We start from the raw sequence: 25,453 nt of genomic DNA, 5'->3' as shown, positions 1-25,453 counted from the left end.
GGTATAGGACGGCAGGCAGGCCCAGGGTCAGGTCAAGCAGAGGTCAGTAAAGCAGAGTAGGGGCAAAGGCACAGGATGGCAGGCAGGCTCAGAGTCAGGACAGGCAAGGGTCAAAACCAGGATGACAGGAAAAAGAGAGACTGGGGAAAAGCAGGAGCTGAGACAAAACGCTGGTTGAATTGAACAAACAAGACGAACTGGCAACAGACACACAGAGAACACAGGTATAAGTACCCAGGGGATAAGTGGGGAAGATGGGCGACACCTGGAGCATGGTGGAGACAAGCACAAGGACAGGTGAAACAGATCAGTGCGTGACATAGACAACCATTTTCAGATCTTGCCATAGATTTTCAATCCGATTTAAGTCAAAACTGTAACTAGGCCACTCAGGAACGTTCAATGTCTTCTTTGTAAGCAACTCTAGTCTATATTTGGCCTTGTGTTTTAGGTTATTGTCCTGCTGAATGGTGAATTTGTCTCCCAGTGTCTGTTGGAAAGCAGACTGCACCAGGCTTTCCTCTAGGAGTTTGCCTGTGCTGAGCTCTATTCCATTTATTTTTATGAAAAGAAAACTCCCTAGTCCTTGCCAATGACAAGCATACCCATAACATGATACAGCCACCACCATGCTAGACAATATGAAGAGTGATACTAAGTGATGTGTTTTGTTGGATTTGCCTCAAATATAACGTTTTGAATTCAGGACATAAAGTTAATTTCTTTGCCACGTTTTTGGAGTTTTACTTAGTGCCTTATTGCAAACAGGAAGCATGTTTTGGAATATATTTTTTCTGTACAAGCTTCCTTCTTTTCACTCTGTCATTTAGGTTAGTACTGTGGAATAACTACAATGTTGTTGATCTGTCCTCAGTTTTCTCCTATCACAGCCATTAAACTCTGTAACGGTTTTAAAAGTCACCATTGGCCTCATGGTGAAATCCCTGAGCAGTTTCCTTCCATTTCGGCAACTGAGTTAGGAAGGATGCCTGTATCTTTGTAGTGACTGGGTGTATTGACACCATCCAAAGTGTAATTAATACCATGCTCAAAGGGATAATCAATGTCTGCCTTTTTTTTACCCATCTACAAATAGCTGCTCTTCTTTGAGAGCCATTGTAAAACCTCCCTTGTCTTTGTGGTTAAATATGTGTTGAAAATACACTGCTCAACTGAGGGACCTTAAAGATAATAATATGTGTGGGGTACAGAGATAAGGTTTTTGTATTTATTATGGATCCCCTTTAGCTTCTGTCAGTGCAGCAGCTACTCCTCCTGGGGTTCGGAAAAATTAAGGCAGTTATACAATCTTAAAAACATTAAAATACATTCATAACAGATTTCACAACACACTGAGTTCGTGCCCTCAGGACCCTACTCCACTACCACATATCTACAACACAAAATCCATGTGTATGTGTGTGTATAGTGCGTATGTTATCATGCTTGTGTATCCATGTATCTGCGCCTATGTTTGTGTTGTTTCACAGTCCTCGCTGTTCCATAAGCTGCTTTTATCTGTTTAAAAGAAAAACATCTGATTCCACTGCTTGCATCAGTTACCTGATGTGGAATAGCGTTCCATGTAGTCATGGCTCTATGTAGTACTGTGCACCTCCCATAGTCTGTTCTGGACTGTTAAGAGACCTCTGGTGGCAATGACCATCTTAGCTACTGTTGTATCAATTTGTTTTGACCATGGCGGTTTACAATCCAGGGTTACTCCAAGCAGTTTAGTCACCTCCAACTTGCTCAATTTCCACATTATTTATTACAATATTTAGTTTAGGTTTTGTGTTTAGTGAATGATTTGTCGCAAATACAATGCTTTTAGTTTTTAAAATATTTAGGACTAACTTATTCCTTTCCACCCATTCTGAAACTAACTGCAGCTCTTTGTTAAGTGTCGCAGTCATTTCAGTCGCTATAGTAGCTGACGTGTATAGTGTTGAGTCATCTGACATACATAGACACGCTGGGTTTACTCAAAACAAGTGTCATGTCATTAGTAAAGATATAAAAAAGTAAGGGGCCTAGACAGCTTCCCTGGGAGGGAAATTCCTGATTCTACCTAGATTATGTTGGAGAGGCTTCCATTAAAGAACACCCTCTGTGTTCTGTTAGACAGGTAACTCTTTATCCACAATATAGCAGGGGGTGTAAAGCCATAGCACACATTTTTGTCCAGCAGCAGACTATGGTTGATAATGTTTAAAGCCGCACTAAAATCTTAGAAAACAGCCTCCAAAATCATTTTATCATCAATTTCTATCAGCCAATCATTAGTCATTTGCGTAAGTGATGTGCTTGTTGAATGTCCTTCCCTATAAGTGTGCTGAAAGTCTGTTGTCAATTTTTCTACTGTAAAACAGGCTGATTGGTTGGCTATTTGAGCCAGTAAAGGGGGATTTACTATTCTTAGGCAGCAGAATTAGTTCGGCTTCACTCCAGGCCTGAGGGCACTCACTTTCTAATAGGCTTAAATTGAAGATTGCATGGCAAATAGGAGTGGCAATATTGTCCACTATTATCCTCGGTCATTTTCCATCTAAGTTGTCAGAACCCGGTGGCTTATCATTGTTGATAGACAACAATACTTTTTTCACCTTTTCCACACTCACTTTACTGAATTCAAATGGACAATTCTTGTGTTTCATAATTTGGTCAGATATACTTGGATGTTTAGTGTAAGCGTTTGTTGCTGGCATGTCATGCATACGTTTATTAAAGTAGATGGCAATATCAGTTGTTTTTGTGATGAATGAGCCATCTGATTCAATGAATGATGGAGTTGAGTTTGCCGTTTTTCCCTAAATTTAATTGAAGGTGCTCCAAAGCTTTTTTCTATCATATTTTTTTCATAGTGTAGATTATTCTTCTTTTTATTCAGTTTGGTCACATAATTTCTCAATTTGCAGTACGTTTGAAAAAAGGATTGTCATTCAACAATCATGTTTAGCACTATTATTGCACCCAGTGAGTCCATGCATCTTATTACGTGACTTGTTAAGCACATTTGTACTCCTGAACTTATTTAGGCTTGCCATAAGGGTTTGAATACTTATTGTCTCAAGACATTTCAGCTTTTCATTTTTTATAAATTTGTAAAAATAGTCAAAAAACATAATTCCACTTCAAAATGACTGTATTGGTATTGTATGGGCCAGTGACAAAACATCTCAATTTAATACATTTTAAATTCAGGCTGTAACACAACAACATCTGGAAAAATTCAAGGGGTGTAAATACTTTCTGAAGCCACTGTATGTTATGTCTAGTCTATGAGATCAGGCTGGCAAAGCACAGCCATTTCTCCAGACTGTTTTCTGTAGGCGGAATGAAAACAACTTGACCCAGTTAAACATCTTTCTATCAAAAGTACTCAATGTACTTTACCTCTTTCTAGGTAAATAAAATAGCCTCAAGTGTTACTGTTGTATCCAAAGAATTGTAAAGATTTTTTTAAAAATGGACATACATTACTATATAGTAAGTACCAGTATAAATGTAACTGCTTTCCTAAAAACATCATCACAAAGGATTCAATATACACACTTATTTAGTACGTTTTCCTATCAAGGTTCTGTTGAACTCGTTTTTAGCAAACAAACTCCATGCCTAGAGAAGAGTGGTAGAGAAAGCGAGAGCGAAAGAGAGGGGGGAGAGAGAGAGGGAGAGAGCAAGATTGAGGAAGATAGCAAGGTAGAGAGAGAGGATAGAAAGCGAGCAAGATCAAGAACGAGGGTAGAGGAGAGAGAGGAAGGGAGGCTCTGATAAAATTTGTCAGCCGAGCTGGTTTACTAGCGACGGTTTATTGATTGTGTACTAATTGATGGCCGTCATAGGTTATAAAACATGCCATGGTGCTGCCTTGGAAGAGAGGTGTCTCTACTGTGCAGGCATGCTGCTGGTGTGATTGATCTCCTATAGTCACATGCTACAACCATTACAAGCCTAACCCGCAACATCATAACATTAAAAAAACAAGTAACAACAAAATACTGTTTTGTTGAGTGAACCAGGCAGGTAAATACAGTATATATAGATTGTTTTTAATGAATTCAAGATTGGTATCCCTTGGTAACGCTTTGTCATAAACATTTGCATGACACAGACACTGTGCACATATTCTCTAAACCTTGAAGCTCAAAAACAAAATTTTAATTTCCAGACAAACATGAGCTGTGTTCGAATACTAACTGCACTAAACGTACTATTTGTGACGTGACTTGAGTATAGTATGCTTATTTTTCATAGTATGGATATAGTTAATATGTCAAAAGTTCCTGGATGTCGTTCTAAATTTGCCAAAATACGAAGTATACATGCAGTGGACACTTTTTTCTGTATTCTTAGGACCCATAATGTAATTCTTCAGAAAATGGATGTGGCTTCACATTTTCAGATTTTAAGAAAATGGCGTAAAATATGCAGCCAAAGTCTGACGAGAGTGGATACAAATTAATTTAACTAATTATGACAAATGTTGAGCAATGTAATAAAGTAATAACTTTTCAAATAAGTTACGATGCACCTTATGTTGGCTGACAATTTGTTAGCTACACTATCCTTATGAATCGCATAGCATTACACCAGTACCGGTATGTTAGCTAACGTTAGTTGGCTACTAATACATCGAACTTGTCAAGCAGTATATTAACTATCTGCTATCTATCTAACTACCAAATGTTTATTGGCTTGATTATTTTTTTAGCCAAGTGGTATAGTCATTGTGCATTTCATTGGACATGGTTCATTCTGGCTATATACTACGATTTCTGAGAACTCTCATGCAAAATAACCCGTTGAATATGGCCGGTGTCAGTAAACATTGGCAAAAAAAAGCATAATTAAATTGTTGCCAGCAACACAGTTACAGTCATCAAGGCTCTGGATAACATGAAACAGCTTTTACCAGCTCTGATAGGGTGAGTAAAATGGTCAGAGTGAGGTGTTCTCTCATTTGTGTCTGGAAGTAGCTAGCCCACATTAGCCAGTTAGCTTGAGTGCTTGACCGTCGTTGAACGCTCGGATCAACCCTACTTATCGGCCAGAGCATCCAGTGTGTGTGCTCTGAACGCTCCGAACGGACAATCTGACAACGCCTAGAGCACACTCTGGCACGCCAGACTGAATTTACAAACACAACAGAAATCGTAAAATGTGTAGCTAGTCATTTGTTATGCTAACAAGCTAGCCAGAGGTTGCATAGCAACAGCATCAACTTCCGATAGACAGACAAAGCTCTAGTACGCTCAGCTGAAATGATACAGTTCGTTTACAGTATACTAAAATGAACTAATTGTATATAGTATGTAGTATATACTCATTAAGTATGTCGTATTGGTATTTGAACACAGCTATGGTTTTGTGTTACAGATAAAAGGATGTCCTGGGGCTGTGAATACTAGTGAAAAAATCATCAGAATTCTTGTCCAGTTCTGATACATATACAAATCTCCAGGCAAGACACTCCACGTGTGATTAATCTTGTATGGAGAAAGTGAACTATGATCACTCGCTGCACCTTATTCTACTGTGTAATCTTGTCTGTGAAGAATAGCTCAGTTGGCAGCTGCCTGTGTGTGTTTGTGAGAATGTGATTGATATAAATAGATGTGAATGCTTGATGAGGGGAAAAGAATAGGATGGAGAAGAACAGAACGCACTTGACCCTCTCAACTAGGGGTTTTCTTCGCAATAAGGGTAAATAAAAAACATTTGTCTATGGATGTCGAGCCACAAAGGTATTGAGATGAAATGGAATGAGATTGGAATTGGAATCATTAAATCGATGTTAAGCAGAATTCCATTCTCTGATATTATGCCTTTCTTTAATGGCTAATAATCCTGGATAATGTTCCGGGATTCTGCCGATGGCATTGAGGAGTACACCACATCAGTCACTGGCTTCATCAATAAGTGCATCGATGACGTCGTCCCCATAGTGACTGTACGTACATACCCCAACCAGAAGCCATGGATTACAGACAACATCTGCACTGAGCTAAAGAGAAGAGCTGCTGCTATCAAGGAGCGGGACTCTAACCCGGAAGCTTATAAGAAATCCTGCTATGCCCTCCGACAAACCCTCAAACAGGCAAAGCATCAATACAGGATTCAGATCAAATCGCACTACACTGGCTCCGATGCTCATTGGATCTGGCAGGGCTCGCAAACTCTTACAGTCTACAAAGGGAAGCACAGCCGAGAGCTGCCCAGTGACACGAGCCCACCAGAGGAGCTAAATTGCTTCTATCTCACTTTGAGGAAAGTAACACTGTTCCGTACGACCGTGTGATCACACTTTACGCAGCCTATGTGAGTAAGACCTTTAAACAGGTCAACATTCACAAGGCCGCAGGTCCAGACGTATTACCAGGACATGTACTTTGAGCATGTGCTGACCAACTGGCAAGTGTTCTCACTGACATTTTCAACCTCGCCCTGTCTTTGTCTGTAATAGCAACATGTTTCAAGCAGACCACCATAGTCCATGTGCCCAAGAACACTAAGGTAACCTGCCTAAATGACCACATGTCTGTAGCCATGAAGTGCTTTGAAAGGCTGGTCATGGCTCACATCAACACCATAATCCCAGAAATCCTAGACCCATTCCAATTTGCATACCGCCCCAACAGATCCACAGATGATGCAATCTCTATTGCACTCCACACTGCCCTTTCCCACCTAGACAAAAGGAACACCTATGTGAGAATGCTATTCATTGACTACAGCTCAGCATTCAACACCATAGTGCTCAGTCCCCTCCTGTACTCCGTGTTCACTCATGACTGCACGGCCAGGCACGACTCCAACACCATCATTAAGTTTGCCAATGACACAACAGCGGTAGGCCTGATCACCGACAACAACGAGACAACCTATAGGGAGGAGGTCAGAGACCCGACCGTGTGGTGCAAGGACAACAACTTTTCCCTCAATGTGATCAAGGCAAAGGAGAGGATTGTGGACTACAGGAAAAGGAGGACCAAGCACTCCCCCGTTCTCATCGACGGGGCTGTAGTGGAGCAGGTTGAGAGCTTCAAGTTCCTTGGTGTCCACATCACCAACAAACTAACATGGTCCAAGCACACCAAGCCAGTGGTGAAGAGGGCACGACAAAACCTATTCCCCCCTCAGTAGACTGAAAAGATCTGGCATGGGTCCTCAGATACTCAAAAGGTTCTACAGCTGCATCATAGAGAGCATCCTGATGGGTTGCATCACTACCTGGTATAGCAACTGCTCGGCCTCCGACTGCAACGCACTACAGAGGGTAGTGAGTACGGCCCAGTACATCACTGGGGCCAAGCTTCCTGCCATCCAGGACCTCTTTACCAGGCGGTGTCAGAGGAACGCCTTAAAAATTGTCAAAGACTCCAGCCACACTAGTCATAGACTGATCTCTCTGCTACCGTACAGCAAGCAGTACCAGAGCGCCAAGTCTCGGTCCAAGAGGCTTCTAAACAACTTCTACCCCCAAACCATAAGACTCCTGAATGTCTAATCAAATGGCTACCCAGACTATTTGCATTGCCCTCCCCTCCCCCCCTCTTTTACGCTGCTGCTACTTGCTGTTAATATCTATGCATACTCACTTTAATAACTCTACCTACATGTACATATTACCTCAATTACCTCGACTAACCGGTGCCCCCGGACATTGACTCTGTACCGATACCCCCTGTATATAACCTCGCTATTGTTATTTTACTCCTGCTCTTTAATTATTTGTTACTTTTTTTTGTTGTTGTTATTTTTCTTAAAACTACATTGTTGTTTAAGGGCTTGTAAGTAAGCATTTCACTGTAAGGTCTACTACACCTGTTGTTTTCCGCGCATGTGACAGATAAAATGTGATTTGACTTGATTTAATAATTGCTGAGTCACAGGCTGTGCTATAAAGACGGACTATCTCTCTAGAGTTCAAGTGAAACATAGTCTACATTACAGTATAATGTGTAGGAGTGAGGAGGAAGATGACATTGGGAGAATCTCAATTGCATACTCTTCGCCTCCTCTCTCCTCCTTCTCAAAACCCAATCGAGGAAAAGGTCAGAGGGGAGGGCCCTGTGCCTCTCTCATCCAATGGGTTTTAAGAAGGCGAGGAGAGAGGATGCGAGGAGTATGCAATTGAGATCCTCCCATTATGCTGTGTCATCAACTTCAGCTTTTATGTCATAACTGAGTGACTGACAGCCACCTACGTGCAGAGAGAACAGACCGTTCTAGAACACTTCCAGCCCAACAGATAGACATGGTCCCATGACTCCCTGTGTGTGAACACCCCCCTCTGCCCCTGTCTGTGCAGTGTGACAGTACACTATGTGCAGTGTGACAGCACACTGGCTAATTTGAGTCAATGGTAATCAGGGTCTGCGCAAACGCCTCCAAATCTATTCTGCTATATCCAGGCCCTCTCGTTAGAGAAGATGAGAAAATAGCTAGGAAAACTTTACAAAGTCAGGGGATAGTACGCCACAGTACTAAAGACAATAATTAACCCTTTACACTCATGGGAATTGGCCTATATGAATAGGGCTAAATTGAAATGTTTCTTACAGAAGAAATGTGAAATGCATAACCATGGTAACAATTGAAAGGGAACAGTTTCAAGATTATCAGAAAATTATTAGACCAAAGGTGAGGACACATCAGTTCACCTGACACAAGACTGAATCCAAACATTACACAAACATTTTATGTGCATTTTACATTTACTGTACTTTTTGCCACATTTGTTGATAATGAAATCAGAAAATACTCTGGATACATTGAGTCACAAAATATTCCTGGAAAATGTGTGGTAGGTGAAACATAAGACAAAAAAATGACAAGGATTTGAGTGAGAGGACTAACTGGTGAATCCAAGTCACCACACACCACTCCAAACTGTGCACAGTTCCTAAGTCATTTCAATGCCCTTTTATGGCTCAAGGAAAGAGCCTTCAACTATAAGGTCATTTTTTTTGCTCTCCTAGCTGTGTTGTTGAGGAACTAGAGCAAGAACACTTAGTAGTTGTTTTATTTGGAAGACAACCATACATCCCCACCATCACACAATTACTGTTGTTGTTCACACAATCCCAAAACGCTCCATTGAAAATCCCAATCTGGGTCAGGTGGGCATCATTTGAAAGCCTGTTATATTGCCAACATGAGCTAAGTTATAAAATAAGATATTACAGTTAGGCTCTCACAATGAAATTCAGGGAAACAAATCATAGCGCGCATAGAATGAAGTCATGAGTGCATTCAGGTCGCGGAACATTTTCTTCACAATAGACAAAGATAGGCTCATTCTATTCAGAACAATATGGACACAAAAGTCTGAAACTTTGGATGTCTACCCGTTCTAAGGACTTAAGCTTGGTGATTGCGTCAGGTCCCCATGAGTGACAGAACACTGAGACAATCACGGCGCAAAGCTCCTATTTTTTGCTGGCCCACCCGACCACCACAGAAAAGCACTGAGCTAGGCTGAAACACCTGCATTTTGGAGCTCTCTTACTCAAGGAAACAAAAAAGAGACCATGTTTGTATGTGGCGTTATTAACTCAATTATATATATACGTATATGTATTTTTTGCTAAGCGATCACAGGGATGCTGGCCCATGTTGACTCCAATACTTTGTGTCAAGTTGGCTAGATGTCCTTTGGGTGGTGGACCATTCTTGATACACACAGGAAACAGTTGAGCGTGAAAAACTCACCAGCATTGCTGTTCTTGATACAAACTGGTGCGCTTGGCACCTACTCCCATGCCCAGTTCAAAGGCACTTATATATTTTGTCTTGCCCATTCACCCTCTGAATAGCACACATACACAATCCATGTCTCAATTGTTTCAAGGCTTAAATATCCCTCTTTAACCTGTCTCCTCCCCTTCATCTACACTGATTGAATTGGATTTAACAAGTGACATCAATAAGGGATCACAGTTTTCACTTGCATTCACCTGATCAGTCTATGTCACAGCAGGTGTTCTTAATGTTTTGTACACTCAATGTTTTGTACACTCATGAGTTTTATGATATGGAAATGTGAGTGTACATTTGGGCTCACGGTTGTTTGGCTTGCTTGTATGACATCAAAGTGGTATTTATTATAATCCTCACTGTCTCATGTTTCGAAAAGTATCCTCTTATATTTTCCGAATTTGGGCCTTCTGAGTGGTGCAGCGGTCTAAGGCAACTACAGACCCTGGTTTGTTCCCAAGCTGTGTCACAACCGGCCGTGAACGGGAGTCACATAGTGCGGCGCACATTTGACCCAGCATCGTCCGGGTCAGGGGATTGGCCCGAGGGGTTTGGCCGGGGGGTAGGGCGTCATTGTAAATAAGAATTTGTTCCTAACTGACTTGCCTAATTAAATAAAGGTTAAATAAAATTGAAAAAATAAAAAATAAATCCCTCACTCAGACAACCAACAATTTGCAAAAGTTTTGTGAGGGTTGGGGGTGACTTCTTGTCACGCAAGTTGGTCATGTTCAGAATGGCTGTCAATCAAAACCCATACAGCGCTGTGAAGCTCAGAGCCAGAGCTCTGGCGTCATGTATAGCATGTTACTGTACTGGCATATCTGCCATTTTCAACCAGTATACGGGGTACGAGTGTAAAGGGTTACCATGTTTATAAAATGCACTCAATTCACAGTGTAAGGATCAATAAAATGCCTCAAAACACACTTATCTTTGCAATAGCATGCATGACTAAAGAAGGGAGAGCATTCCCGAATGAAAATGTATTAAATCCATTATGAGTAATTGGGCTTTTAATAGTGATAATTAAGGCTGCTTGTTTCTCAGGAGTTCTACCACTACTTGCCAGTGCCTGAGTTTCCTTACAATATAACAGTGAGCCTGCTATTTCTATCGAGCAGGATACTGTAAAAGCACAGTATTGGTATTGGTATTTTTGGTTCCGTTTTCATAAAATAGGAGGATCAGGAGGATTTCACATATGTGAAATAGCCTAGATTAATAAAAATACACCCATTGACGGAGATACAAAGCTTATTATGCTAATTAAATCATATGTTTCTCTCTGTTTGGTAATCGGAATTCATGAGTTTTCTGAACAAGGTTTTCCTTCACAGCACCGCTGTAATTCAGACACATACGGATTCTAAACCACAACACTGATACCACGGCTATAAACTCACCGACACATCCAAATGATTTACTAGGAGCTTTTCCACATTTCAAGACAGATGTACGCAAAACAAACAAATGAATCACTCTTCCTCACAGTTTCTATTTTCTGCAATTTATACATCCTATGTCCAAGGCTATTAAATTGAGCAGAGTGAATTTGAGAGATACCTTGTGTAGATAATACTCCTCCACATGGGCAATAGCGTAACCTCTCTCTGGACAGATTGAACTAGTAGGAGTACAGAATGGATCTAACAGCCCAACATCTATGGACTATTTCCAATCTGAATCCCCACAGTTGAATTCTGCATTGACAAACACCTGTTTTAATCAGAAGCGACTTCTCTGAAAGGATTACAAGTTAGTCTGCTTTTCTAAATGGATTTTCCATCAGAATACTATCAGACTGTCAATGTTTATTTAAGTAACTTATGAGCGAGAGCGAGTCATTTGAATCCTAAGGATGCAGCTTTAATCAGTTGTGAAACTTGGTGTACTTTGCCACTAGATATAAAAATGCATGCATCAGTATATCTTGCATATTTCAGGCGACATTTACAAATAATGGATAATGGATTTGCTTGTCAATTGTAATTTAAATGATTTATGCCACTGTGGTCTATTCGTGAACCCCAGCAGGGAGAGACTTTTATGGCAAACAATATTTTCGATAACATCAGCTCTGGCACAAAAATGTTTGTGATCTAATACTTCCCGGTTTGTTTGGGTAAGGTTGAAAACTCACTGGCCACAACATACAGTGAATCAATTCAGACACAATCTCTTGTTCACTGGTAAAATGAAATAGATGGGAACTTTAAAGTGGATTATTAAGGCTTAACAGGGTTTAGCGCAGCCTATCTTCGATAGGAATCTAGAAGCAGACAGACAGCACAAGTATTGTGTTGCCCCAGTGTCCACAGAGCACAATCGCAGCAACAGATAAAAGTAACTTGGTTCCTGTGGGAGACCCATGGCACTGAAGAACAAACAGCCTTGTGGACTCCATGAGAAATATTTGGTTACATTTACATTTAAGTCATTTAGCAGACGCTCTTATCCCGATTACCAAATATATGGTCATGTTAGACACAGACTGCAAGTGGTGGATTAAATGTCCCACAACAAACACCTGTCCCCATACCTAAAACTCAACTCTGTAGGATTCCAGAGACGGTTGGTGGATGATTCTACTTTGAAGGAATATTTGACGAGGGTTACACTGCTCCTATTTCATTTCAGCAATGGCCAATCCAGATTGCAATTGTAAATGAGAACTTGTTCTCAACTTGCCTACCTGGTTAAATAAAGGTGAAATAAATAAATAAATAAAAATCCGCTGCGAAGCTTCAGTTTAAAATACTATATAGAACAAAACATAAACATCGCTACAACAATACCCGATTAAATTATGAAAGTTTCTCAATTTATTTTGTATGCTTGGCTCCGTAATCCCCAAATGAGTATCTATTGTATTATAATTGGTGCCAAAGCACCCATTCCAAACACATAAACACAGTGGAATCTCTGCTTTGAGGACAGCTGCAAAGGAAGATAAGTAGAAAGTGTTACCGCGCTAGCAAAAACATGATTTATTATGTCTCAAAATATTGAGACTGGTGAGCCTACCTGGTGCTTCAGAGTGCTACTTGAAAAGATGAATAGTGTGACTGGCGCTATTCACAGACTCAGGAATGAGCAGTAAGGACAAAGAGACACAGAGCACAAGGATGCATGTGTGTGGCATGATGAGCAACCAAAACACACTGGAGTTAGCAGCTCTTCCCATGAACACATTACACAAAAGATGTAGAAGAAACACTAGTTTGCAGTTTCACACATCCTAGTTTTGCTGTTAACTATTGCTGCTGAAGCTGATGTTTCACTTACTCCATCCTTGGAATTGTAGCCTCTAATTAGTCAATGACAATTAGAAAACGCCAGCCATATAGAGACGACCTGGCAACATTGTTTTGATGGGATTCATTTCAATTAGCATGCTAATAAGGACAGTTATATTCCCTTTCTCTGATTGGCAGTCTACTGTTACCATAAGTCATTAAAATTTTCTGAAGGAACAGACACAGGAACACATTATTTTACCTTTAAAATACAGTTAAGTCAGTTAAGAACAAATTCTTATTTTCAATGATGGCCTAGGAACAGTGAGTAAACTGCCTGTTCAGGGGTAGAACAACAGATTTGTACCTTGTCAGCTCGGGGATTTGAACTTGCAACCTTCTGGTTACTAGACCAACGCTCTAACCACTAGGCTACCCTGCCGCCCCAGGTAGTATGTATGAAGGAGTGAAATAGTAGTTGATTTTGCTGATCACAATTGGCCCAGCATCGTCAAGGGTTTGGCCGTCATTGTAAATATGAATTTGTTCTGAACTGACTTGCCTAGATAAATAAAGGTTAAATAAAAATATAAAGATGCCAGAGGGCAAAAACAATGTCATAATCAGGAGAGTGTAAGACCAAAAACAAACAGCAGAGTCAACAGTCCACAAAAAAAGTTACATTAGCGTATCTGGGACACAAATCACTTAGGAAATCTGGCGTAATTTAAAAATAACTATGTTTTCCTTTTTATCTTGCTTCATTCACTAATTTAAGGAAGAAAGAGAAATATATTGCTGTGTGTAGAGTAGAGGTCATTTCATCTCTCTGTGAGATATACCCTTCTGTTTGATTAAGCTCTATGCTGCCATGGCAGGTCTGCTTGCTTTTATTACTCCCCAAATGTCACAAGTGGACTGGCATTTAGGTTCATTAACAGGATTATGGCAAGAGGAGAAATAATGGAGCATTCTGCCATGAGAGTCCACCATCTGACCCCCATGTAGCTTCCCTTACCAAGAACAATGGAATACTGACAATGTTTAAATAAGTTAGCCTTTTCAACACTCCTCCATCACAAGGTACAATTATTCAGGGTAGCAACCAGCAGATGGACTGCCTGGACTGCGCAAAAATACAAATGCTTTCCGTTTGAATTATATTAGGTTTTATTTTCATCCAGAGAGAAAAAAAAGAAATTGAAAATACTATTATTTTACAAGGCATCTCAGGTTGAAGCAATGGATTTTGACCACTTGATCGATCATCTCTACTTTTCTGTGAGGATTCCTCATGTCCTCAAAGATAATAATATGTTGTCACACTGTCTATTTTCTGAATCACCTGTGGAAAAGATAGGATATAAAACACAATAGAGATTGGCCAGTGTAAAGGAGAGAATGTGGAGGGATAATATAGCATTGTACCTTGTGGATGTCTGAGGTGAGTTGGAGCAGTGAGGGAGAGGCAGTGGAGCGCAGGGTCTCCGTCCCCCTGACAGGACTGTGGAGGCTGACGTAGGCTACAGCCCTGCTCTGCAGCACCACCCGGTTCTCCTGCAACAACACAACACAACATGCTGATTAAGCTTTGGAATACAATACGATATCATACAATACAATACATAGCTAGGATCTGTGCAACATCTGAATCCTCATCAAGGAGTTCACATCTCCTAGGAAAATCAAGGCCGGGAATGTGTACAGAATAGTAAATGACAAACTAATTGGTTTGATACACATTTATGTCTGACATTGGTACCACTCTGCATAAACTGTATATTGAAGCAAACAGGAAATAGCACATCATAGCCTATACATTGGTTGAGATGGTGCTCCACAGAATTATTATAGAAAATGCCCGTGGCAACGTTTTTATAATAATCTTGCTATATCTAGTACATGACTTTGAATATTAAACTCAATAGTCCTCATTGCACTCTGAGATATACTAACTGCCAGGAGAATGTTATTAATGCTTGGCTGCAGCTACTGCAGCTTGCTTGAAGCCTTGAGGGCTGACAGAAAGCCCTGTTTTCTCCTGTGGTGCAGAGCTGAAGTGAACACAGAGTGAGTAAATACAGTAGCTTTGACCTCCTATTAAACCAGATAATGTTGCTTCACCAGGGAAAACACATACAGCACTCCTTTGGTACCGTAATAAACACACTGATACACGTGTGTATATAGTACATAAATACACTGATACATATCTGTATAGAGTACATAAACACCCTGATACACATGTGTATACAGTAAATATAGCAGGTACAGTATATAAGCGCTATAGAGTAATTCCATGATAAGACTCGGGTTCACAGAAGAGGGACAGGGGATTCATGCAGGTTTACCTCTCCCCACTCAAAGGAGCCGATGTTGCCGAGCGCTGACCCCCCCCATGAGCAGAAGACAGTGGTGCGGTCGGGTTCCCAGCCTCTCCGGGCCTGCTTGGTCACCGAGGTGATGATCTGAGTCATCATGGCAGAGCCGCCGCGCCAATCAGCTGCTGTCCCTTTATGCCAGCTGTCATGGCGACTGCCCACCAGCACATATCGATCTGTGCACAGACAGAGGAGAGGGACACACCCAGAGGACAGAACACACACACCCACACACCCACACACAAACACAAGGGTTGAGACTCTGTCTGACTGTCTGTTTAGTAAAGACTAAAACTTGTGTGCGTGAAAATAAAGAGATTGCTCGGGGCAATGTTTTACACAAAGAGGAGTTGTTGTAATGGATTTCTTTATTTGGACTTTATTTGGATTTAGTTTTAGAGGCAGAAAAGGTCTGAAAATCAACTAAAATGTTGCCAGGATATTGTGTAGGAGAAGTAGCAAGATATGCTGTATTCTGTCCTTCTTGGGTAAGAAGAGTGTAGGTGGGAGGCATTTGAAAGTGTGCAAGAGTTGTGAAGGACAGATGAGTAAAAAGTAAAAGTGTTGTTGACCAACAACACAAACAGAATAAAACAGGCATCCCACTGGGCACACACCGGTTAAATCAACGTTTTTTTAAACGTTATTTGTCTAAGTATTGTGACGTGCAATCAATGTGGAAAATCAATTGGATTTGAAAAAAGTAATCAACCAATACTGTTTTCATCTAATTTCAACCAGTGTTGTAAAAATTTAAATGAACATTGGTTTATATGTAAACATTGGTAAAACATAAGACAATATCAAAAGGTAAAAGTTTATTATTAATATCATGAATTTCTCATCCTATTTACAAGGCTAATGGTAAATACTTCTAAACTTCCAAAGATCAAATCAAACATGGACGATTTATAGTATACCCAGCTTCACGAGGAAATAATGGTGTCCTTTATTGGGCAAATCAGATGTCAACGTAGCCTAAATAAACCCACCCTCACTCCGAATTTAGTTTCACATGCATCTTGTGTAAGAAAAGTTAGAGGAATTACTTTCAACTATTCAATGCTATTTAGATAATCTACGCAAATGAGTATGGAAGCTAGTCAATGTCTAAATCTGTTTAGTAATTTTCATGGGGCATTTAGACAGGTAGGTGTCCTGGCACGATACATTCTGGTGAAGGGAAGGGAAGATATTAAAGGCTTGCTCTGCACCAGGGACTTTATTGAAATCATCCTAAAGGCACCAACGCAGGACCGTCATTAAAAGGCCATTTCCAGGAGCTAAATGACCTGTGTCTGGGCCAGCCAGGATGGCGATGGCAGACATTGTTTTATAGAAGCAGTTTTTCACAACAGACAAAAAAGCTGTTTCAGCACCTGGAGGTTCCATTTTCCTCCACACACACTTCCTGAGTTGGTTCTCTCTGCAGGAAACAAAGAGGGCACAGTGGGGAGGACTAATCGCATAAGCAGTTATCTTGGAGATTATAATTTGGTGTGTGCCAGTATTCATGCTTAGTCTGTGAGTCTTACAAGATTGCTTCCTCTTGTTATTAAAGGTGGCTGAGATAAGGCAACTACTTCCGTATCGCCATGATTCCATAATGTTCAAAGTCATTATGGATTTAGCGTGGTCTTTGTGCACTCAGCTGTGAACATTTTTTTATTTCTATTTCTATTTACCTGGATTGGTCTTTCCTCTCAAGTATCCACACACATTGTTTACTGTCTTGTATATTGAGTGGGTTCCAATAGTTAGTTGTATCTTCCTCCTCTCTGTAAAATAATAAGACAAAGATAGGCCTTAGATCATCCATCCCCATCCCTCTGAGGACAACAACAACATATTGTCTTCCAATTAAAAAAATAAAATAAAAAATGTTATTTTATATTCCTCCTCCTGTATACACTTGTTTCATCCCTCAGCCAGGTAAGGAAATGAATATCACTCTTACTGGCCAACATACACACATAACCCTAATTATAATTATAATTATAACCCTAAACCTAACCCCTAAGCCTAAAACCCAAAAGGATAGTATTGTTATACCACACACACACACACACACACACACACACACACACACGAAGCAGGTAAGTGGGTTATACAAGATGATATTTTTTGTAATCATTGAAGGGCAGCGGGGAGAGTGTGTAGTGCCACTGACCCCCAGGAGGGCTTAGTGAAGGGAGTGTGTTTGTTCTTCTAACACACTGAATCAGCACATCATTTACTTTTGCACAGATTTCTACAGTACATGTACAAAAAGTATACTTTAAGCCAGCTATAGGCAATATGCTTTGGTTCTATCAATGCTTATATTTCTATCTGCTCAGGTCTTGCTGTGTGTCCGTGGCTCTTACGGTCATGCTAAAATGTCTGTCACCCTATCAAACTTTGTGCCCAAGGACCAAAACAGAAGGGATTAAAGTCAAATCCAGACTGACACAGTTTGGTTGTACTTTAAAAGTAGAAGTATACAGAGCAGTTGAAGGGTTGGTGCAGAGAGGAAAAGGCTTTCATAAAGAATATGAAGACTCCTTTACATTTCCTCTGGAGTCTGCGATTCTAGCCAATTAAGGAACAAAGGGTCAGGGTGTGGGCGTGAATATATATACACCAGGAGATGAAAGGCAACCCGGTGTCCTGGAAGAGCACCCTCCCCTTCCTCTCTCCTCTCGTCCCCTTCCATTCCTCTCCTTTCTGCTCCTCTCCTGTCCTCTTCTTTCCTCTTTCCTCTCCTCCCTCTCTTCTCCCCTCCTCAGAGCAGCTTTCTGTGACATTGCACCTTGGGAGTTCAAAGGGGAGCCTCTCTGTGTTGAGGATCTGGTCTCTCCGCAGGTAGGAAGGCGATGCGGAATTGAACATTCTGTTTAAAGAAAGGCTCCCAGATAGCATCCAGATGTGTTGGCCCTAGGGTGTACAGTACAGACACAGACTTTTTTATTAGGCTGCTTGGATGCAAAAATCACAGGGAAATAAAGATGAAGTGCCAGTAAAGATGTAATCCCCGGAAACAAATAGTGATGGAGGGGCCCAGTATATACTGTTTAGTTGACAGAGCATTTTCCCCCTCTATGAGTCATTTAATTCTGTATAAAAATTCAGTGGACTTCTCACGGGCACACTTTCCCATTTATCACTTTTGACAACAGCACAAATGACTTTGGCTAAAGAGCAGAAGATGAACACATAGCTTTACAGAAGTATATTAAAACTGTGGCATGAAGGTATAGGGCTTTCACTACCGGGTAGCAGAAGGTATTAGGTTACTTGCAATCATGTTTATATGGTACTATTTACATTTAAATCTAGTCAATTGTCACAAATAGTCCGGGTATCCATTTGATGACCTGTTCAGGAGTCTTATGGCTTGGGGGTAAAAACTTTGAGAAGCCTTTTTGTCCTAGTCTTGGCACTCCGGTACCGCTTGCCATGCAGTAGTAGAGAGAACAGTCTATGACTGGGGTGGCTGGGGTCTTTGACAATTTTTAGGGCCTTCCTCTGACACCACCTGGTATAGAGGTCCTGGATGGCAGGCAGCTTAGCCCCAGTGATGTACTGGGCCGTACGCACTACCCTCTGTAGTGCCTTGTGGTCAGAGGCCGAGCAATTGCCGTACCAGGCAGTGATCGCACCAGTCAGGATGCTCTCGATATGGCAGCTGTAGAACCTTTTGAGGATCTCAGGTCCCAAGACAAATCTTTTTAGCTTCCTGAGGGGGAATAGGCTTTGTCGTGCCCTCTTCACAACTGTCTTGGTGTGTTTTGGCCATTCTAGTTTGTTGTTAATGTGGACACCAAGGAACTTGAAGCTCTCAACCTGCTCCACTACAGCCCCGTCGATGAGAATGGGTGTGTGCTCGGACCTCCTTTTCCTGTAGTCCACAATCATCTCCTTAGTCTTGGTTACATTGAGGGATAGGTTGTGGCACCACAAGTCAGTTAAGAAGAAATTCTTATTTTCAATGACAGCCTAAGAACAGTGGGTTAACTGTCTTGTTCAGGGGCAGAACAACAGATTTTTAACTTGTCAGCTCGGGGATTCAAATTTGCAACCTTTTGGTTACTAGTCCAGTGCTCTAACCACTAAGATACCCTGCCACTCCTGGTTTTGAACCTAGCAGGTCCAAAAGAAAGTCAAATTCGGGAACCATCAACAGATAATATAGCACCGTACAATACAATACAATACTATACAAAATGCATGTAATCACATCAAATTGTATTTGTCACATGCTTCGTGAACAACAGGTGTAGACAAACAGTGAAATGCTTTCTTACGGGCCCTTCCCAACAATACAGAGAGAAAAAAATTGAAATAATAGAAAAAATTGAAACCAAGGAATAAATACACTTTGAGTAACAATAACTTGGATATATACACGTGGTACCAGTACCGGGTTTATGAGCAGAGGTACGAGGTAATTGAGGTAGATGGGTGCATATAGGCAGTGGCGTAAAGTACTTAACCCTTGTGTTGTCTTAAGCGTCAAAAATGACCCGACACTATGTTTAACAGCAAAACCCCCTGAAATTTGATGACTTTTCCTAGAATGACCCCAACATTAGAAAAAGTGAAACATCGCCTTTGTTCATATTTGTGTGAAAGCTGTACACCATCAGGGTACAAAGATTGTCTTATTTTTGACCCGGCAGTTCTAAGATCATTTACACACCACAAAAACCACAAAGACACGCACGCACGCACGCACGCACACACACACACACACACACACGCACACACACACAAGATCCAAGAGGGCGTAGCAGTCAGACGTCTTTGTCTTTGTCCTGTCGTGTCCCTTGTATAAATCTTTTTATATATTTTTTTATATTTTTCTTAGCATATCTGTTTATAATATTTTCCTAAACCTCAACTTCTAAATACTCTCCTGCAACCCGTCTCACCCAATGTGATGTGGATCTGTTTTTTTATCATGTGTTTCTATTTACTTCGGATCTGGAATCCCTCAACTGAAGCTAGTCAGCTAACTAGCTACCAGCTATCAGTCAGCAAACCACTGCTAGCGGTCATCAGCTAACCTTAAGCTCGGAAAGCTCTCGCCAGTTTGTACAACGTGACTCAAACCAGAGCATAACAGACCTATTTTTCTCTCTCCATATCCCCGGATTCCTTTCGCAAACTCTAAACATTTTCATCTGGATCTTCGCAACTAGCTAACCGCAATCCCAGGTGACTACTCCTGGCTAGCATTTCCATCCCGGAGCAAGCACCAATTAGCCTGAAGCTAGCCCGGCTAGGGCTCCTGGGCTACCACCGAAGCCCACTCCTGGGCTACAATATCCGGACCCCTTCTACTGCCGGTACGGGGCACGGAACCCCGCCGATCCTCTACGACTGGAATACCAACATAATCTGCCCGAGGAGTCCAACAAACCTCTCAGGCGCGATGTCCGCTGAAGACCCATTCTTCTAACCATGGCCTGCTAGCTACCTAGAGCTACTTGGAAGAGCTACCCTGCTACCCTACTAATCCACGACTGGTCTATCGATGTCACAGCACAAAGAGGCAAAAACAGACTTACCTGCATCGCGACGTCCCCCAAAGGCCCTTCTGCTAACTTGCTATCCCCGGTCAGCTAACTTGTTAGACCCGGCTGCTAACTGCAAGCTTGCTAGCCCCGGTCTGCTAACTGCTTGCTTGTTAACCCCGGTCTGCTAACTGCTAGCCTGCTAGCCTCGGTCTGCTAACTGCTAGCTTGTTAGCCCCGGCCTGCTAACTGTCTGAATCGCCGTGTCCCCAGCCAGCCCAACCACTCACTGGACCCATATGATCATTTGGCTAAGCATGCTTCTCTCTAAAATCAATATGCCTTGTCCATTACTGTCCTGGTTAGTGATTACTGTCTTATTTCACTGTAGAGCCTCCAGCCCTGCTCAATATGCCTTAACCAACCATGTTGTTCAACCTCCTACATATGCGATGACATCACCTGGTTTAAACATCTCTTGAGACTATATCTCTCTCATCGTTACTCAATGCCTAGGTTTATCTCCAATGTACTCACATCCTACCTTACCTTTGTCTGTACACCATGCCTTGAATCTATGCTATCGTGCCCAGAAACATGCTCCTTTCACTCTCTGTTCTGAACGTGCCAGACGGCCAGTTCGTATAGCCTTTAGCCGTACGATTATCCTACTTCTCCTCTGTTCTTCTGGTGATGTAGAGGTGAATCCAGGTCCTGCAGTGCCTAGATCCACTCCCACTCCCCAGGTGCTCTCATTTGTTGACTTCTGTAACCATAAAAGCCTTGATTTCATACATGTTAACAATAGAAGCCTACTCCCTAAGTTTGTTTTACTCACTGGTTTAGCACACTCTGCCAAACCTGATGTCTTAGCTGTGTCTGAATCCTAGCTTAAGAAAACCACCAAAAACCCTGAAATTTTCTATAACATTTTCTGCCAAGATAGAACTGCCGAAGGGGCGGTGTTGCATTGTACTGCAAAGATAGCCTGCAGACTTCTGTCTTACTATCCAGGTCTGTACCCAAACAATTTGAGCTTCTACTTCTAAAAATGCACCTTTCCAGGAACAAGTCTCTCACTGTTGCCGCTTGCTATAGACCACCCTCTGCTCCCAGCTGTGCCCTCGACACCATATGTGAATTGATTGCCCCTCATCTATCTTCTGAGCTCGTGCTACTAGGTGACCTAAAATGGACATGCTTAACACCCCAGCCATCCTACAATCAAAGCTTGATGCCCTCAATCTCACACAAATGATCAATGAACCTACCAGGTACAACCCCACATCCGTAAACACGGACACCCTCATAGATATCATCCTAACTAACTCGCCCTCCAAATACACCTCTGCTGTTTTCAATCAAGATCTCAGCGATCACTGCCTCATTGCCTGCATCCGTAATGGGTCTTCGGTCAAACGACCACCCCTCATCACTGTCAAATGCTCCCTAAAACACTTCTGCGAGCAGGCCTTTCTAATCGACCTGGCCGGGGTATCCTGGAATGACATTGACCTCATCCCGTCAGTAGAGAATGCCTGGTTATTCTTTAAAAGTGCCTTCCTCACCATCTTAAATAAGCATGCCACGTTCAAAAATGGTAAAACTAGGAATAGATATAGTCCTTGGTTCACTCCAGACCTGTCTGCCCTTGACCAGCACAAAAACATCCTGTGGCGTTCTGCATTAGCATTGAAAAGGCCCAGTGAAATGCAACTTTTCAGGGAAGTTAGGAACAAATATACACAGGCAGTTAGGAAAGCTAAGGCTAGCTTTTTCGAACAGAAATTTGCATCCTGTAGTACAAACTCAAAAAAGTTCTGGGACACTGTAAAGTCCATGGAGAATAAGAACACCTCCTCCCAGCTGCCCAGTGCTCTAAGGCTAGGAAACACTGTTACAACCGATAAATCCACTATAATTGAGAATTTAAATAAGCATTTCTCTACGGCTGGCCATGCTTTCCACCTGGCTACCCCTACCCCGGTCAACTGCCCGGCACCCTCCACAGCAACCCGCCCAAGCTCCCACCATTTCTCCTTCACCCAAATCCAGATAGCTGATGTTCTGAAAGAGCGGAAAAATCTGGACCCCTACAAATCAGCCGGGCTAGACAATCTGGACCCTCTCTTTCTAAAATTATCTGCAGAAATTGTTGCAACCCCTATTACTGGAAAGTTCAACCTCTCTTTCGTATCGTCTGAGATTCCCAAAGATTGGAAAGCTGACGCGGTCATCCCCCTCTTCAAAGGGGGTGACACTCTAGACACAAACTGCTACAGACCTATATCTATCCTACCCTGTCTTTCTAAGGTCTTTGAAAGCCAAGTTAACAAACAGATTGCCGACCATTTCGAATCCCACGGTACCTTCTCCGCTATGCAATTTGGATTCAGAGCTAGTCATGGGTGCACCTCAGCCAAGCTCAAGGTCCTAAACAATATCATAACTGCCACCGAAAAGAGACATTACTGTGCAGCCATATTCATCGACCTGGCCAAGGCTTTCGACTCTGTCAATCATCACATTCTTATTGGCAGACTCGACAGCCTTGGTTTCTCAAATGATTGCCTCGCCTGGTTTACTAACTACTTCTCTAATAGAGTGTGTCAAATCGGAGGGCCTGTTGTCCGGACCTCTGGCAGTCTCTATGTGGGTGCCACAGGGTTCAATTCTCGGACCGACTCTCTTCTCTATATACATCAATGATGTCGCTCTTGCTGCTGGTGATTCTCTGATCCACATATACGCAGACGACACCATTCTGTATACTTCTGGCCCCTCTTTGGACACTGTGTTAACTAACCTCCAGACGAGCTTCAGTGCCATACAACTCTCCTTCCGTGGCCTCCAACTGCCCTTAAATGCAAGTAAAACTAAATGCATGCTATTCAATCGATCACTGCCCAGACCTGCCCACCCATCCAGCATCACTACTCTGGACGGCTCTGACTTAGAATACGTGGACAACTACAAATACCTAGGTGTCTGGTTAGACTGTAAACTCTCCTTCCAGACTCACAATAAGCATCTCCAATCCAAAATTAAATCTAGAATCGGCTTCCTATATCACAACAAAGCATCCTTCACTCATGCTGCCAAACATACCCTCATAAATCTGACCATCCTACCGATCCTCGACTTCGGTGATGTCATCTATAAAATAGCCTCCAACACTCTACTCAACAAATTGGATGCAGTCTATCACAGTGCCATCCGTTTTGTCACCAAAGCCCCATATACTACCCACCACTGTGACCTGTACGCTCTTGTTGGTTGGCCCTCGCCAAACCACTGGCTACAGGTTGTCTTCAAGTCTCTGCTAGGTAAAGCCCCGCCTTATCTCAGCTCACTGGTCACCATAGCAGCACCCACTCGTAGCACGCGCTCCAGCAGGTATATCTCACTGGTCAACCCCAAAGCCAATTCCTACTTTGATCGCCTTTCCTTCCAGTACTCTGCTTCCAATATCTCTCCATTTACATTACATTTAAGTCATTTAGCAGACGCTCTTATCCAGAGCGACTTACAAATTGGTGCATTCACCTTATGACATCCAGTGGAGCAGCCACTTTACAATAGTGCATCTAAATATTTTAAGGGGGGTGAGAAGGATTACTTTATCCTATCCTAGGTATTCCTTAAAGAGGTGGGGTTTCAGGTGTCTCCGGAAGGTGGTGATTGACTCCGCTGTCCTGGCGTCGTGAGGGAGTTTGTTCCACCATTGGGGGGCCAGAGCAGCGAACAGTTTTGACTGGGCTGAGCGGGAACTGTACTTCCTCAGTGGTAGGGAGGCGAGCAGGCCAGAGGTGGATGAACGCAGTGCCCTTGTTTGGGTGTAGGGCCTGATCAGAGCCTGGAGGTACTGAGGTGCCGTTCCCCTCACAGCTCCATAGGCAAGCACCATGGTCTTGTAGCAATGTCTCCCTCACATACTGTATCTCCCTCACTAGCTTTAAGCACCAACTGTCAGAGCAGCTCACAGATCACTGCACCTGTACATAGCCCATCTGTAAACAGCCCATCTATCTTCCTCATCCCCATACTGTATTTATTTATTTATCTTGCTCCTTTGCACCCCAGTATCTGCACATTCATCTTCTGCACATCTACCATTCCAGTGTTTAATTGCTATATTGTAATTACTTCGCCACCATGGCCTATTTATTGCCTAACTCCCTTATCTTCCCTCATTTGCACTCACTGTATATAGACTTTTCTTTTCATCTACTGTATTATTGACTGTATGTTTTGTTTATTCCATGTGTAACTCTGTGTTGTTGTATGTGTCGAATTGCTATGCTTTATCTTGGCCAGGTCGCAGTTGCAGATGACAACATGTTCTCAACTAGCCTACCTGGTTAAATAAAGGTGAAATAAAAACACACACACACACACACACACACACACACACACACACACACACACACACACACACAATGAGACATTTAGATTATGTGTGCTACTGATTGAACTCAGGCAAAACTAAAACTTTCTTGTGTGTGTGCAGTATCTCCCCTCCACGTCCCCACACATGACTCAAGTTCACAGTCAAAATAAAAACAATTTCTAA

General features: G+C 42.1%; 1 protein-coding gene across 1 annotated transcript in view; it reads right to left on the bottom strand.

Annotated features, from left to right (window-relative positions):
* Positions 1 to 25,453, bottom strand: part of LOC115108450 (inactive N-acetylated-alpha-linked acidic dipeptidase-like protein 2) — a 284,052-nt gene that overhangs the window by 70,633 nt on the left and 187,966 nt on the right. Inside the window, exons 7-9 of the mRNA XM_029632794.2 lie at positions 17,068 to 17,160; positions 15,353 to 15,558; positions 14,430 to 14,558 (exon numbers count right to left, since the gene is read on the bottom strand). Coding sequence (XP_029488654.1) covers positions 14,430 to 14,558; positions 15,353 to 15,558; positions 17,068 to 17,160 — 428 coding nt within the window. The remainder of the gene's footprint in view (positions 1 to 14,429; positions 14,559 to 15,352; positions 15,559 to 17,067; positions 17,161 to 25,453) is intronic.

This window comes from Oncorhynchus nerka, linkage group LG24 (genome assembly GCF_034236695.1).
Source record: "Oncorhynchus nerka isolate Pitt River linkage group LG24, Oner_Uvic_2.0, whole genome shotgun sequence".
Classification (NCBI taxonomy): Eukaryota; Metazoa; Chordata; class Actinopteri; order Salmoniformes; family Salmonidae; genus Oncorhynchus; species Oncorhynchus nerka.
The sequence above is the reverse complement of the archived record's forward strand: the minus strand, read 5'-3'. Positions and strand labels throughout refer to the sequence as shown.